This window comes from Somniosus microcephalus, chromosome 11 (genome assembly GCF_052327205.1).
Source record: "Somniosus microcephalus isolate GS21.2 chromosome 11, FLI_Smic_1.0, whole genome shotgun sequence".
Taxonomy (NCBI): domain Eukaryota; kingdom Metazoa; phylum Chordata; class Chondrichthyes; order Squaliformes; family Somniosidae; genus Somniosus; species Somniosus microcephalus.
Genome location: NC_140997.1, coordinates 39,782,107 through 39,797,890, shown reverse-complemented (window position 1 = coordinate 39,797,890; position 15,784 = coordinate 39,782,107). Strand labels below are relative to the sequence as shown.

The window sequence follows — 15,784 nt, the reverse complement described above, 5'->3', positions numbered from 1 at the left end:
GGATTCTCTTCCCCAGAGAGCTGTGGAGGCTGGGTCATTGAATATATTTAAGGTGGAGATAGACAGATTTTTGAAAGGGAAGGGAGTCAAGGGTTATGGGGAGCGGGCAAAGAAGTGGAGTTGAGGCCAAGATCCGATCAGCCATGATCTTATTGAATGGCGGAGTAGGCTCGAGGGGTCAAATGACCTACTCCTGCTCCTACGTCTTATGTTCTTATGAACAGCTAGCGTCTGAAGTGGAAATGGAAATCCACGACTAATACAGTAGAAGTACTCTTCTGGAAGTACATTGTTGGAAGAGAGCAAAAGGAACTGTTCTCTGCCTCTTTTCTCCTATGATATTCGATACAACAGTGGACAAGTGCCCCATTTCTCAGCAGTGCTTTCCCTCGCCTTCATGTGCACAAAACTTCCTCAAAAATACAATTAGAAAACTTAGAAACAATTGCACATCTACGATGAGTTTAAGATAATTCTTCTGTTTAAGCAGCAGTGGATGACACCAGACATGTCTGGAATCATTACCATCCCATAGAAGGAATATTCAAAATAATTGCATTTGATACTGAGCAGATATTCTTTGGCAAATGATTGTCTCGGATAAGATTTAATAAAAGATTTCTAACAAGAGGTGGCCAAGTGACTCAAGCTACTGACTCGGAAAGAGTTGCCTTTTTAAACAGCTTGTCATTAGGGCTGGCTGTCACATAGAGCTCCTATCCTCAGCTCTAAGCCAAGCAATTAGATGGAGATGCATTGCAAAGCAAACTTCTCCACCTCAAGGGAGGGAAAGGGATTTTTTTTCATCTTCCCTGATACGTATCCCACACGGGCTTAACATGAGGCAGCATTGAAATTCATTGTGGAATACAACAAAACGTTCTATGATAAGGGGACATGAAGGTCTTTTTGCATCAGCTGACAGGAGCTCGCGCATTACCAACTTTTGGTAAAGGGGAGTCTTACGGATGGTGTATTGGGGCTCCAGCATGGTTGCCATGATGCAGTAGGATATGGCTTGACCCCGTGACTCCCTGACATAGTGAGCTGCTAATTTAGCCACTGGGGGAAGCACCGAGCCTGGTTCAAGCAGGAAGGGAGAACATGGGTCACTCATGCGCACCTCCTAGCAGCTTAAGCAGGGGCCTGAAGAAAGCCACTTGCTGACTTGTCAGTGGGGCAATGATATGCGGCACTCAGGAGACCTACAACTGCAAAGAGAAAGTCATTTTAAAACAAGGATGAAAGAGCAAAGGAAAATGGAACCTGATAGGATCCCTGAGCTTAGGAACATAGGAACAGGAGTAGGCCATTGAGCCCCTCGAGCCTGTTCCACCATTCAATGGCTGATCTGCGACCTAACTCCATATACCTGCCTTTGGCCCATATCCCTTAATACCTTTGGTTAACAAAAATCTATCAATCTTGATTATCATTCGGATAATACCAACAAGCATAAAAGGACATCCAAGTGCTTGAACCTGCATCTTCATATATCATTTAAATAATTCTTATTGCATATCTAATTGGCTGTTAAGTGTTTCTAAAAATGAATTCTGATTGCAGTGTTAATAAATTAGAACAGAACATGCTGATAATTAAATTGCACTCAGTCACTTCGCGGCCTCCTCTGCAGAGATACTTTAGTCATGGTCTCCATATGTTGCATTTTGTTAAATTTCCTCTACCTCTCCAAAAAAAGATCCTTCCTGGTACTAAAGGTTAGCAATCTAATTATTTTAATGTCAAATACAACCAATTACACTTCAAAGTCTGACACTTCTACCAGTGGTAGAGTAGAGCGAAGACTTTCTGACAGTTGCTGTAAAGCATCTCACATCTTACTGCTTCTCTAAAAGAATTGACCCATACCATGGTAATAATTTACAAAAACAATCTGTATGTTGCCTTGAGCAGTCATTTTTCACCTTCCGTCAAGAATAGGACAAATATCAGAAAATGCAATGATGAGGGTCTTCAGTTATGTGGAGAGATTGGAGAAGCTGGGGTTGTTCTCCTTAAAGCAGAGAAGGTTAAGAGGAGATTTGATAGAAGTGTTCAAAATTAAGAGGGGTTTTGATAGAGTAGATAGAGAGAAACTGATTCCAATAACAGAAGGGTTAGTAACCAGAGGACACAGATTTAAGGTGATTGGCAAAAGAACCAGAGGCAACATGAGGAAACATTTTTTTATTCAGCGAGTTGTGATCTGGAACATGCTGCCTGAAAGGGTGGTGGAAACAAATTCAATAGTAACACTCAAAAGGGAATTGGATAAACACTTGAAGGCAAAAAAATTACAGGGCCTGGGGAAGGAGCAGGTGAGTGGGACTAATTGGATAGCTCTTTCAAAGAGCCAGCACAGGCACGATGGGCAGAATAGCCTCCTCCTTTGCTGTATCATTCTATGATTCTAATTTAATTTACTCTCAGCATATTAGTTGTGCTTTTCTGTAAACACACTGACAGGAGCGCCTGGATTTTCGCATTGTGCGCTCTTGGAGTTTGGACTAATACGCACTTGAGTAGCATAAAATGGAGTTTATGCCGAGGTTAAGGTTGAGGGAGGACAGAACATACCGAAACAAAGGACAGGAACAGACCAGCTGGTCCATCAAGCCTGTCCCGTATGATCTTGGTGCAACGTATGCACACTGTGTTCCCACCCCCACCAACCACCCCCCCGCGCCACCCCACCCCCACCAACCAACCAGCCACACAAACTCCATGAGAGGCAAGAACAAAAGAGGAGAAACCGTAGGTTTTTAGGATAAAAAAACTCTGGAAAATTCCTATCCGTCCCCCAAAACTGATCAAAACATTGGCCAGAAGTAAACAAGGAAGTGAGATTGCTGATACTGTCATAGCAGATTTGCCATTGTGGTACCCTGTTTTATCAAAATTTTTTTAAGTGCACTTTTATACCAAAGTGCATTTACATTTTTAGCAATAGCCACTTGGCCATGACTTGAACTGTTAGCGCTGACAGCTCTCTGATGATTTCTCTTGTATCATTGCAACAGGCATGATTTTCTGGTCTGGAAAGCTGAATATATTGAAGTAGAATTGCGGAAATGTAAGGATCCCAGAAACAAGCAAAGTGATGAATTGTCTTTGCTTCAGGTGCACACACATAACAGTCAAGTCTGATTAACACACTAGTCTAGCCGAGGGAAAAAGAGACTTGCATTTATAAAGCCATAACCTCAGGAAGTCGCAAAGCACCTCACGGCCAATGAATTCTTTTGAAGTGTAACCATCGTTTTTTGTGTAAACAAACATGGCAGCCGGTTTCTGCACAGCAGGATCCCACACAGCAAACGAGGTAAATGATCCATTTAATCTGTTTTGATGATGTTGTTTGAGGAATAAATGTTGAACAAGGGAATTGGATATATAATTAAAAGGGAAAAATTTGCAGGGCTATGGAGAAAGAGCAAGGGGAGTGGGACTAATTGGATTGCTCTTTCAGAGAGCTGGCACAAGCACGGAGGGCCGAATGGCCTTCTTCTGTGCTGTAAGATTCTATGATTCTGTGAAGCCACTGGGAATAGTCCCCTGCCTTTCTTTGAATAGATCTTTTATGTCTCTCTGAACTGCAATACGCTTACGGAGCAAAATTCCTGAATTAAGGTTACCGTTTAAACAGTAAATATTCACCCGAGCAGAAACGTCTCCCAGTGTATCCCCTGTTTCAATGCTCAGCAAGCAAACTTAATACAATCATTCCAGTTGCATATTTTTCCTGGAGACAGTGACTCGACTCTAGTTTGCTGTTTAAAAAAAAAATTCTTTATAGAGTTTCCTGTTGGTTTTCTTCAGATTGAATTGCTGAATAAATAGTGAAATGGGTTGTGGCAATAACGATTTGCAAGTTGGTTATCTGCATCAATGGTGCAAAGACTGAAGTTTGTGCAAATCCTCATCCAAACACAATTCCGACTAGAGCATAACATTTCCTGTCAGATCTGTTTATCAAAATTCAGCCATATGCAGATACTTTTCATTGGACCTGAATAAAAGTTGGAGCGTTTGGAACCCATTTCTCATTCTTGGGGTGTTGTTCCCCCTTTATTTACATTTCTGTTCCTTATTTTTATTTTGTTCTCTCTCTCAATCATGTTTAGTTTTTTTTAGTTTAATAAACGTGTTCAAAATTCTGAGAGGTTTTGATGGAGCAGCTGAGGAGAAATGGTTTCCACTGGCAGGAGGGTCGGTAACCAGAGGACCCAGATTGAAGGTCATTGGCAAAAGAACCAGCGGGGAGATGAGGAGAATTTTTTTTAACACAGCGAGTTGTTTTGATCTGGAATGCACTGTCTGAAAGGGTGGGGGAAGCAGATTCAATAGTAACTTTCAAAAGGGAATTGGATAAATACTTGAAAAGCAAAAATATGTAGGGCTATGGGGAAAGAGCAGGGGGAGTGGGACTAATTGGATAGCTGGTTGAAGAAGAGCCGGCACAGGCAGGATGGGCCGAATGGCCTCCGTCTGTGCTGTATAATTCTATGATATGTTGCTCATTATTCCATGGACGAATGGTTGGGCAATCTATTTGCTCACAGGCCTCTGCCATTGCTGCCTCAGTTCCCCATTCTCCACATTCTCTCTCCCGCCTTGAACCCAGATGGTTGTGAGTTCCCGTCCCACACCAGGACTTGAGGCTGACAATTCAGTGCAGTGTAGGGGAAATGCTGGACTGTTGGAGGTACCGTTCTTTGGATGAGGCATTAAACCAAGGTCCCGTCTGACTGTTCCTGTGTTCAGGTGGTGCTATTTGGTGAAAAGCAGGGAGCAAGAGAGAAAGTTTGTAGCGCAGAGAAAGAGGATCACGTATCAAATATCTGACTGCCTTAATTTTATCAACAAACCTACTTTGCAGCACCTTATCAAAAGCATCATCGCTTTCTTTCTTTTGGGTGAGACGTTAAACCGAGGCCCTGTCTCCCCTCTCCCGTGGGTGTAAAACATCCCACGGCACTATTTTGAAGAAGAGAAGGGGAGTTCTCCTGTTTTTCTCCTGCCCATCGCACCTGGTGTCTTGATCGCTCTGTAGCAATCCTGAGGCAACTTTATCTCAGCCTGCAACTCATAAAAAAATCACACTATTAGAGGTACTAAACGCAGCTTTATTAACTAGAAGCAGCACCTGCTATCTTCCTGCCCTTCCAACAGCTGCTGTTTTTGGCCTTTTGCCAAAGCTGTCTCTCATAACTTCAATGAGTTCCACCTCTCTTCCATACCAATAGGAGAGTTTCTCCAGGCGGAGGGAGGTAGGGAATATCATCAGCATATTGAGTGTATATTAAATGAGAGTAAATATTCGTCCCCATTTTTTACTGCTTAAATTTTCTCAGTGTGGTTTCTGTGAGGTAAGATGTTATTCTAAGTAGTGCCCAAATTAGGGGCAAATAATAAAGAACTTGCATTGCTGTGACGCCCTTCATGACCTCAGGACGCCCCAAGCGCTTCACAGCCAGTGAAGTATGTTTTTTAATTGTTGTCACTTGTTGTAATATAGGAAACACGGTAGTCAATTGTGCACAGCAAACAGCAAAGTGAACATTTTTTGTAACATAGTTGAAATTTCAAGAGCACTTTATAAACTTGGTATTAATGTTATTAGAAAGCGGAGCGACTGCCCGCTCACTTGTAGCATGAAGAAAATGGTCACCCATGAAGCCGAGCTCTGCTCATACTTGTAAGGATAGATAAGCAGCACTTTCTGTTGGCAGCAAAATGCAATTTGCAGCCCCTGGCCATTCACAAAATGGTAGCGCAGTATAACTACAGACTGAATGTAACAGAGGCCTCAGGATCACAGATTGTATAGGCTGCATTCAGTATTTACATGCCAACGGTTGAAGCCTTAAGCTACGGATTTGGAACCTTGTTATACCAGGGATTTATTAAAGCCAATGCAATCAATAGAGTGAGTGATGCAGAAGAAATTGTTCTGGGCTGAAGTTCAAATGGTTTCTGACATGTTTGTTTAAGTTATTCATTCTCGTGATGTGGGCGTCGCTAGCAAGGCCAGCAATTATTGCCCATTCCTAGTTGCCCTTGAGAAGGTGGTGGTGGGCCTTCTTCTTGAGCCGCTGGTAGTGGTTTTTATACAACTGTGTGTCATGCTAGCCCACTTCAGAAGGCAGATAAGGGTCAACCACATTGATGTTGGACTGGAGTCACATATAGGCCAGACCGGGTAAGGACAGCAGGTTTCATTCCTTAAAGAATATTCGTGAACCTGTTGGGTTTTTACGGCAATCCCACAGCTTTATGGTCAATTTTCTTTGCTCCAACATTGGCGGCTGTGCCTTCAGCCGTCTAGGCCCGAAGCACTGGAATTCCTCCCTAAACCTCCTCACCTCACGCTCCTCCTTTAAGACGCTCTTTAAAACCTACCTCTTTGACCAAGCTTTTGATCGTTGGTATCCCTTATCTCCATATGTGGCTCGGTGTCAAATTTTATTTGATAATCGCTACTGTGAAGCCTTGGGACGTTTTACTACATTAAAGGCGCTATATAAATGCAAGTTGTTGTTGTTGGATGATACTCTTACATTGTTTGGTAATCAGCACAGGCCAAATAGATTTCCTGATAACTTACAGGGGCCCCATCAAATGTTATAAAATGGCAAAAACATGCATCTCCCATTATTCAGGTCATCTTGTGATAGATTTAATAGAGGCTTAGACCAACAGAAATGGATAGCAAAGGAAGCCACCTGTAAAATGTGATTGAGTTGAGACCCTGTGTTCCAGTTCAATGCTCCAAGCGCTTTGAAGTTTAAGACTGACCCTGGTCTTTGATTTTCCACTGTCAAACTTGTTAACTGCTGTTGCCTCATGCTCACCAGTTCCTGGGTAAAAATGTCCTCCCTGCTTAAAGTGAACCATCCCTTCTGACTCACTGCGGTCTTAGCAACTGCATCCTGCAAGTTTTGCTGCAGCAGAATAGCATCTGAACATACTGCAGCATCAGAACTTCTCCAGTATTGTTTGGCTATCAACCGCTGCAAACGTACGTGGCAGATCTTTCCAACGCACCCACATTTACACTCGCACCAGCACATATCACCAAATCCAGGTCGCCACTCCCAGTGCAGTACTGAGGGAGGGCTGCACTTTTGGAGGTGCCGTCTTTTGGATGAGACGTTAAACCGAGGCCCCCGCCTTTCCTCTCAGGTGGACATAAAAAAATCCCGCAGCCACTATTTCGAAGAAGAGCAGGGGGAGTTCTCCCTGGTGTCCTGGTCAACATTAATCCCTCAACCAATACCACCAAAAACAGGCTATCTGGTCTTTAATCTCATTACTGTTTGCAACCAATGAAGTACTTTTGAAGTGTAGTCACTGTTGTCACACTTGCAAAGCTTAAAATTTAATGAGGTTTTTTTTAAAAAGAAAAAGATGCTTATGTAAAGGAAATGTACAGATTCATTATAGAGCAGCACATATCAGTTGAGTTTACTAAATTTCTTTGAAAAGGAAGCTCGGGAATTGTACGCTGCAGCCCTTTAAATTGCTGCAGCCGCACTTTAAAATAACTGGTTAGTGTGCGCGATCACCTGCAGGCTGGCCCTGACTGGGTCGAATGGCCTACTTCTGTGCTGGATGGTTCTTATGAAGTCAGATTTTCTGTGTTTGCTCACTTCCATTTTTTTTGTTGTCTTTCCTTTTCAGAGCTTTTAGGATCTGCCAAGAGAGTTAATGTGAACTTTCAAGACCTGGATGGGTAAGTGGATCCATTAGAAAACATTTCTGTGCACTTCAGTAATGGAGCACTGCATGAATAAAATTCTGCATTGTAGCTTGGCCCAGAACTAATCACAGAACAATTGAAGGACAGAGGAATTAGAGTTATTATGTTGTTTTAAAATGTGACTGTCATATTTAATCTGACACTCAGCATTTTCAGCACTTCACTACAGAAACAAGGCTATGTCCTGAATTTATTTTCCACTACATGGGCATGCACATGTCAACATCTGTGTGCTATTCTAAATGCAGAATACCAGAAGATATGCCACAGCGATGCATCAGCTTTCCCTTTATACTGAATAAATAGACCAATATTGTGTAGTTTAAGGAGCACTGCATATACTTGGTCATGTGAAATAATATTACAGAACCCTACATTTAATGCCTTGTAACCTTTATCTTTCATATATTATACTCTGTTTTTGTAAGGGACATTGTAGAATGAGGCACACCCAGAGATAAATGTAACAAGGACCGATTACTCACAAATGTGCAGGTCCATTTTTTAGGTGTCCTGGGTGGGCGTTAAGCCCCTTGTATATGTTAATTCAGGGCCTACTTCCTGTTGAAGAAGCCCTGTGTAAAATTTGTTACCTGCCCCGCTCAGGATTCTTCAACGGCCCCAATGGTCGCCAACTACAGGTAAAGAGGAGTGCCTCTCACCCCCGACTCCACAGGAGTCACGCTCACCTCCCCCAACTCCACCCCCCATTGCCCACTCCAACATCCCCCTCTCCTCTTCCGGAACTGACCCGAGGGCTGCTGCAGGTAGGCCTAAAATTATATTTTCGCTTGGGGCGAGCTGCCCATGGAGGTGCGACTGGTGCCGTGAGCTCGGCCCAAATGTGCAGATGAGGCCTGAGGACCAATTTCTGGTGGTCCTTGGGCCTCTAGTTTCTGGGCCTCCGATAAAAATCTAGACCTTGGTGACATGAACTCTTGATTCCAGTATATAGGTGAAGTTGGGATTACGGGACATCCGAGACAAGCAGGGTAAGATATTGATTAACGTGGCTTGCGGCTTTTCTTGATTTATGGGCCTGAAATAAAGTGTTGTCTCTTTGACTTTCCTTTCAATGGTTTAATAGAAAGGGTGGTCAATGACTCAATAAAGATCATGTTTCATGAAAGAGAGGGCAATCGACTTGGTATCTCATTTACAAAAGGGCAATTGAGACTACTTCCTATGAAAAACAGGGCAAAGAAGATCATCTCTGGCAGAGTGCAATGAAGGTCATATTCCATAACAAAAAGGGCAATGGAGATCCTGTCTCATGATAGAGGTCAATGGAGATCCAATCTGATGAAACAGAAGGCTTACTGTACGAAGATGAGTGTGGTAAACCACTGTTATAGTTATCACTGTATATTGTTCTCACTGTTCTCACTGTCACATCACTACACGAGGTCGCCTCTTGTCGCACTGTTATACCTGGGCTGACCACCTCCGACTCCGCCCATTACCTGCCCAGGTATAAAGGTAGCTGACTGGCTAGTATTCCTCCCTGTTGGATCGGATCACCCACGAGGGTGGGCTCTGTTATTTAGCCAATAAAAACCTTCAGTTACGTTCTTAACTCGTCGCCTTTTATTGGACTAATTGATAGGCATATCAATTTTATTGGCTAAATTTTAAAGATGTCTGATAATGAACAGCAACAGCAAGGAGCTCACCCAGCAGCACAGCAACAGCAGCCTCCAGACAACGGGCCACACCAGCCGGCTTGGCTGCAAGCCTTGAAACCACCATACCTGGATCTAAACCCACAGGCACCAAACTCAGCCAACGACTTCAAACACTGGCTGGACTGCTTCGAATCGTACCTGGAGGAAGCCATCGTCCCTCAGAGATCCAAACTAAGAGTCCTGAAAGCCCAAGCGAGCCCGAGAGTATATACACTCATCCAGGACATGACTACGTACGACGACGCCATCAACCTACTGAAACAGCAGTACCGGAGCCTGGTAAACTACATGTACACTAGGCATCTCTTAAGATCTCGCCAGCAACAGCCAGGAGAATCGATAGCTGAATTTTCACGAGCGCTGAGACAACTCGGCAGGAACTGTGACTTTAAAGCGGTGACGGCTACTGCGAACATGGAAGACAATGTCCGCGACGCCTTGGTGAGAGGCCTACGTTCCGACTACACACGGCAAAGACTGCTTGAAGCTAAGGACATAGACCTGGACAAGGCCGAAGCCCTCGCCCTCACCCTAGAGGCCACCCAGCAAGACCAGGAAGCGTTTGCCAGGTACTATTCGCGACCCTGGGACTCGGGCCCGACCCCCACCCCACCACCCTTCACAGCGCTGCCCCCGGGACCTACCTCAGCATCTGCATCACGGATCCGACCGGGCCCGCTAGCCCCGGTACCGGCCCCGACATCAGGCAACCCCGATCGGGCCGCTGGCTGCTTCTTTTGCGGCCAGGAGAAGCATCCGAGGTCGCGCTGCCCAGCCAAAAACTCGACCTGCAAAACCTGCCTCAAGAAAGGCCACTTCTCCAAGGCCTGCAGAAGCAAATCCTCAGAAGCCAGCAGTGCCTCATGCGAACCCTGGGGGCGGCCATCTTTGTGCGGGGCAGCCGAAGCCTGCAGAGCCTCATGGGAAAACCAGGGGCGGCCATCTTTGTGCGGGGCAGCCGAAGCCTGCAGAGCCTCATGGGAAAACCAGGGGCGGCCATCTTTGTGCGGGGCAGCCGAAGCCTGCAGAGCCTCATGGGAACAGCAGGGGCGGCCATCTTTGTGCGGGGCAAACGATTTAAACAGAGCCTCATGTGAACTACGGGGGCCGCCATCTTCGCCGCCATCTTGTCATGACAACGACGCGCTCATCTACACCCTAGCTTCCGTGACCCTGGATCAAGCCCGCCCGCACCACCTGGCCAGCTCAATGATGGACATCAAAGTCAACGGCCACGCCACGACCTGCCTGTTCGACAGCGGAAGCACGGAGAGCTTCATCCACCCAGACACGGTGAGCCACTACTCCCTCCCCGTCCTGCCAACGCGCAGCCGCATCTCGATGGCATCGAGGTCGCACGCCACAGACATCAGCGGCTACTGTGTCGTGACATTGTCGGTTAAAGGGACAGAGTATAAAAATTTTAAACTCCTCGTACTCCCCCAGCTGTGCGCTGCCGTCATACTAGGGTTGGACTTCCAATCCCACCTCCAAAGTGTAACCCTAGCATACGGTGGACCCCTCCCCCCACTCACAGTCGACAACCAGCGAAAGTTAAACCGCCCACCGCGTAACACCTGCAGCCTATCCACCCTCAAGGTACCGCCACCTTCCCTGTTCGCTAACCTCACCCCCGACTGCAAACCTGTCGCTACTAAGAGCAGGCGGTACAGCGCTGGGGACAGAGCCTTCATTAGCTCTGAGGTGCAGCGACTCCTGAAAGAGGGCATTATTGAGGGGAGCAGCAGCCCCTGGCGTGCCCAGGTGGTGGTAGTCAAGACCGGCGACAAAAATCGCCTGGTTATCGACTACAGCCAGACCATAAACAGATACACCCAGCTGGACGCATACCCCCTCCCCCGCATATCGGACATGGTCAATGAGATTGCACAATACCGCGTATTCTCGACCATCGACCTCAAGTCGGCCTACCACCAACTCCCCATCAGCCCGGAGGACAGCCAGTACACCGCCTTCGAGGCGAATGGCCGCCTCTACCAATTCCTTAGGGTCCCCTTTGGTGTCACCAACGGGGTCTCGGTTTTCCAACGGGAGATGGACCGGATGGTTGACCAGAACGGACTACAGGCCACTTTCCCCTATCTCGATAATGTCACCATCTGCGGCCGCAACCGGCAGGACCATGACGTGAATCTGGAGAAATTCCTCCGTACGGCCCAACGGCTGAACCTCACCTACAATAAGGAGAAATGCGTGTTTAACACAGCGCGCCTTGCCATCCTTGGCTGTGTAGTAGAGAACGGAGTCATCGGCCCCGACCCCGAAAGAATGCGCCCCCTCATGGAGCTACCCCTCCCCCACTGTCCAAAAGCACTTAGGAGAACCCTGGGGCTTTTCGCCTACTATGCCCAATGGGTACCCAATTATGCGGACAAAGCCAGACCCCTCCTGAAAACCACATCCTTCCCCCTCACGGAAGAGGCGTGCGCGGCCTTCTCCCTCATTAAGGGAGACATAGCCAAGGCCACAATGCACGCAGTGGATGAGTCAATCCCCTTCCAAGTGGAGAGCGATGCATCCGACTTCGCCCTAGCCGCTACCCTTAACCAGGAGGGTAGGCCGGTAGCCTTCTTCTCAAGGACCCTACAGGGCCCCGAGACCCGACACTCGTCGGTCGAGAAGGAAGCCCAGGCAATTGTGGAGGCAGTACGGCGCTGGAGGCACTACTTGGCAGGCAAACGATTTACCCTCCTCACCGACCAACGCTCGGTTGCCTTCATGTTTAATAACAAGCTGAGGGGCAAGATCAAGAACGACAAAATCTTGAGGTGGAGAATCGAGCTTTCCACCTATGATTATGAGATCTTGTACCGGCCCGGTAAACTGAACGACCCCCCTGATGCTCTTTCACGCATTACATGCGCCAGCGCGCAAAGTGATAGACTTCAGACCCTCCACAATGACCTCTGCCACCCCGGAGTCACCAGACTCTACCATTTCATTAAGGCCCGCAACCTGCCATACTCCATCGAGGAGGTCAGGACCATGACCAGGAACTGCCAGATCTGTGCTGAGTGCAAACCGCACTTCTATAAGCCGGACAGAGCAAGCCTGATCAAGGCCACCCGCCCCTTCGAGCGTCTGAGCATCGACTTCAAGGGGCCCCTACCGTCATCCGACCGTAATGTGTACTTCCTCAACATCGTTGATGAGTACTCCCGTTTCCCCTTTGCCTTCCCCTGCCCAGACATGACCAGTAACACGGTCATTAAATGCCTGAACAAACTCTTCGCCTTGTTCGGGTTCCCGAACTATATACATAGTGACCGGGGCGCCTCCTTCATGAGCGAGGAACTCCGTCAGTTCCTATTGGAGAGGGGTATTGCAGCAAGCAGGACCACCAGCTACAACCCCCGAGGGAACGGCCAGGTGGAAAGAGAGAACGCGACGGTATGGAAGGCCACCCTCTTAGCCTTAAAGTCTAAGGGCCTCCCAACCTCCCGCTGGCAAGAGGTCCTCCCGATTGCGCTGCACTCCATCCGGTCACTACTTTGCACTGCCATTAACACCACCCCCCATGCTCGAATGTTTGTCTTCCCCAGGAAGTCGACTACGGGAACCACCCTACCAACCTGGCTGACCTCTCCGGGACCCGTCTTGCTGCGAAAGCACGTGAGGGCCCATAAAACGGACCCCCTGGTCGAGAAGGTGAACCTCCTGCACGCCAACCCCCAGTACGCCTATGTGGCTTACCCAGACGGACGGGAGGACACTGTCTCCTTACGAGACCTCGCACCCTCACCCCCCCCCCAACCCCCCGAGTCCAGCCGAGGTAGACGGCATGCCGGAACCCCACGAGCCTTTGCCGACTACGCAGACACCAGCTTTAACACCGGATAATGTAACACCGCCGCTGCGACGATCGGAGAGGCTAACGAAGCCTCCGGACAGACTGACATACCAGAGCTGGTAATACACTTCACCCCGCTGGACTCTAATCTAAACAAGGGGTGAATGTGGTAAACCACTGTTATAGTTATCACTGTATATTGTTCTCACTGTTCTCACTGTCACATCACTACACGAGGTCGCCTCTTGTCGCACTGTTATACCTGGGCTGACCACCTCCGACTCCGCCCATTACCTGCCCAGGTATAAAGGTAGCTGACTGGCTAGTATTCCTCCCTGTTGGATCGGATCACCCACGAGGGTGGGCTCTGTTATTTAGCCAATAAAAACCTTCAGTTACGTTCTTAACTCGTCGCCTTTTATTGGACTAATTGATAGGCATATCAATGAGGAAATGGATGTAAGCTCTAGTGGCCTGGGTGTGTGCTAAGACAAGATGTCTGTTCAAGGTCCACAGATAAGAGAACTGTGCAGCATTTATGAATATATTACAATCGTATCTCATTAATGCAAACTCACATTAGGGGCGATTTTAAGCCTGCCCGGCCTGGGCAGTTAAAATCGCTTATGGGAGTTATGTGCCAAGATCCCGCAGCCTTCCAACATTTCCGATCTTAACTTCTTCTGAGCGGGCGAGAGGTACAGCCACCTTCTTTAAATTTGCAGATTGGGTTCCAATGATGTCATCAAGGCCATTTACAGTGGATAAGAATCAATTAATTCATTTTGGGAGGAAAGAGAAACAATGACTGGGAGTACACCTTCAATGGAAAGATGCTGAAGGTGCATGGGTGAGCGGAGATATTTGGTGGTTAGAACGTACGACTGCCGAAAGTGGAAGTGCTGGGAGAAAAATCGGTTAAAAAAAATCCAGATTACCAGCCATCTGGTGAAGACAAGAATATACCCATCGCCACCAACCCATCAATTAAACCAGCTACCGATCTTGCTAGTTAAATAGCTGTTTCTCGTGGAAGTCCGGTTTGGCAAGTCCACATTTCTTCAGCTGTTCTCGACCATTACACAAATGGCAGTGATGAATGGATTTACAGCCAGGCTTGCTACCAGCTGTAATGTTTAGCAAATGTTCTTCGTGTGCGAGAGAAATGCAATACCCCCTGACACAGAAGGAAAAATGAACCTCTCCGAATTGAAATAGCATCTAACATCATTCATTTGAAATGAGATTTGTTACTTGGTGTTTCATATTATTGGTCTTAATATACTGCTGGGCAATATCATAATTTAGGAAGTATGAATATTTTAATCGTGATGGAATGACTCTATTACATTTGTTTCAATGAACAGGTAAAGTTCAACATGATAGCCTGTTCCTTTGAATGCTTTGGCCTTAAATAAGTATTACCAGGCAACAGCCACTGGGCCTTTTGCTTGTGTTTCCATGGAAACACCAGTGACTGCCTGCTAGTATTATCTAAATGAAATTGCACCATTATTTCTCACAAAAAGACCTGTGCAGTTATAAAAAAAAGACGTTATCATTTTAGTTAGATCCATAAAAATGCTTTTGGTTATATATTTAACAATACTGTGGAGGAGGAATTCCTGGAGTGTTTACGGGATGGTTTCCTGGACCAATATGTCGAGGAACCAACCAGAGATCAGGCCATCTTAGACTGGGTATTATGTAATGAGAAAGGATTAATTAGCAATCTTGTTGTACGAGGCCCCTTGGGTCGGAGCGATCATAATATGAGCGAATTCTTCATTAAGATGGAGAATGAAGTAGTCGACTCAGAGACTAGGGTCCTAAATTTAAATAAAGGAAACTACGATGGCCTGAGGCGCGAGTTGGGTAGGATTGATTGGGGAATGTCACTCAAAGGGTTGACGGTGGATGGCAATGGCAAACATTCAAAGACCACATGGATGAACTACAGAATTTGTTCATCCCAGTTTGGCATAAAAATAAATCAAAAAAGGTGACTCAACCGTGGCTAACAAGGGAAATTAGGGATAGCGTAAGATCCAAGGAGAGAACATATAAATTGGCCAGAAAAAGCAGTAAACCTGAGGATTGGGAGCAGTTTAGGATTCAACAAAGGAGGACAAAGGGATTAATTAAGAAAGGGAAAATAGAATATGAGAGTAAGCTTTCAGGGAACATAAAAACTGACTGTAAAAGCTTTTATAGATATGTGAAGAGAAAAAGATTGGTGAAGTCAAACGTAGGTCCCTTGCAGTCAGAATCAGGGGAATTTATAATGGGGAACAAAGAAATGGCAGACCAATTAAATACATATTTTGGTTCTGTTTTCACAAAGGAGGACACAAATAATCTCCCAGAGATGTTGGGGAACATAGGGTCTGATGAAAGGGAGGAACTGAAATAAATCAGTATTTGTAGGGAAATGGTGTTAGGGAAATTGATGGGATTGAAGGCCAATAAATCCCCAGGGCCTGATAATCTATATCCTAGGGTACTTAAGGAAGTGGCCCTAGA

The 15,784-nt window shown here is 46.4% G+C and overlaps 1 protein-coding gene across 5 annotated transcripts in view; it reads left to right on the top strand.

The window, feature by feature from the left end:
• The window catches only part of caskin1 (CASK interacting protein 1), an 854,777-nt gene that overhangs the window by 434,832 nt on the left and 404,161 nt on the right, over positions 1–15,784 (top strand). For all 5 annotated transcript variants that reach the window (XM_086000518.1, XM_086000521.1, XM_086000520.1 and 2 more), the window contains exon 2: positions 7,687–7,738. In XM_086000518.1, the coding sequence (XP_085856644.1) occupies positions 7,687–7,738 (52 nt within the window). The remainder of the gene's footprint in view (positions 1–7,686; positions 7,739–15,784) is intronic.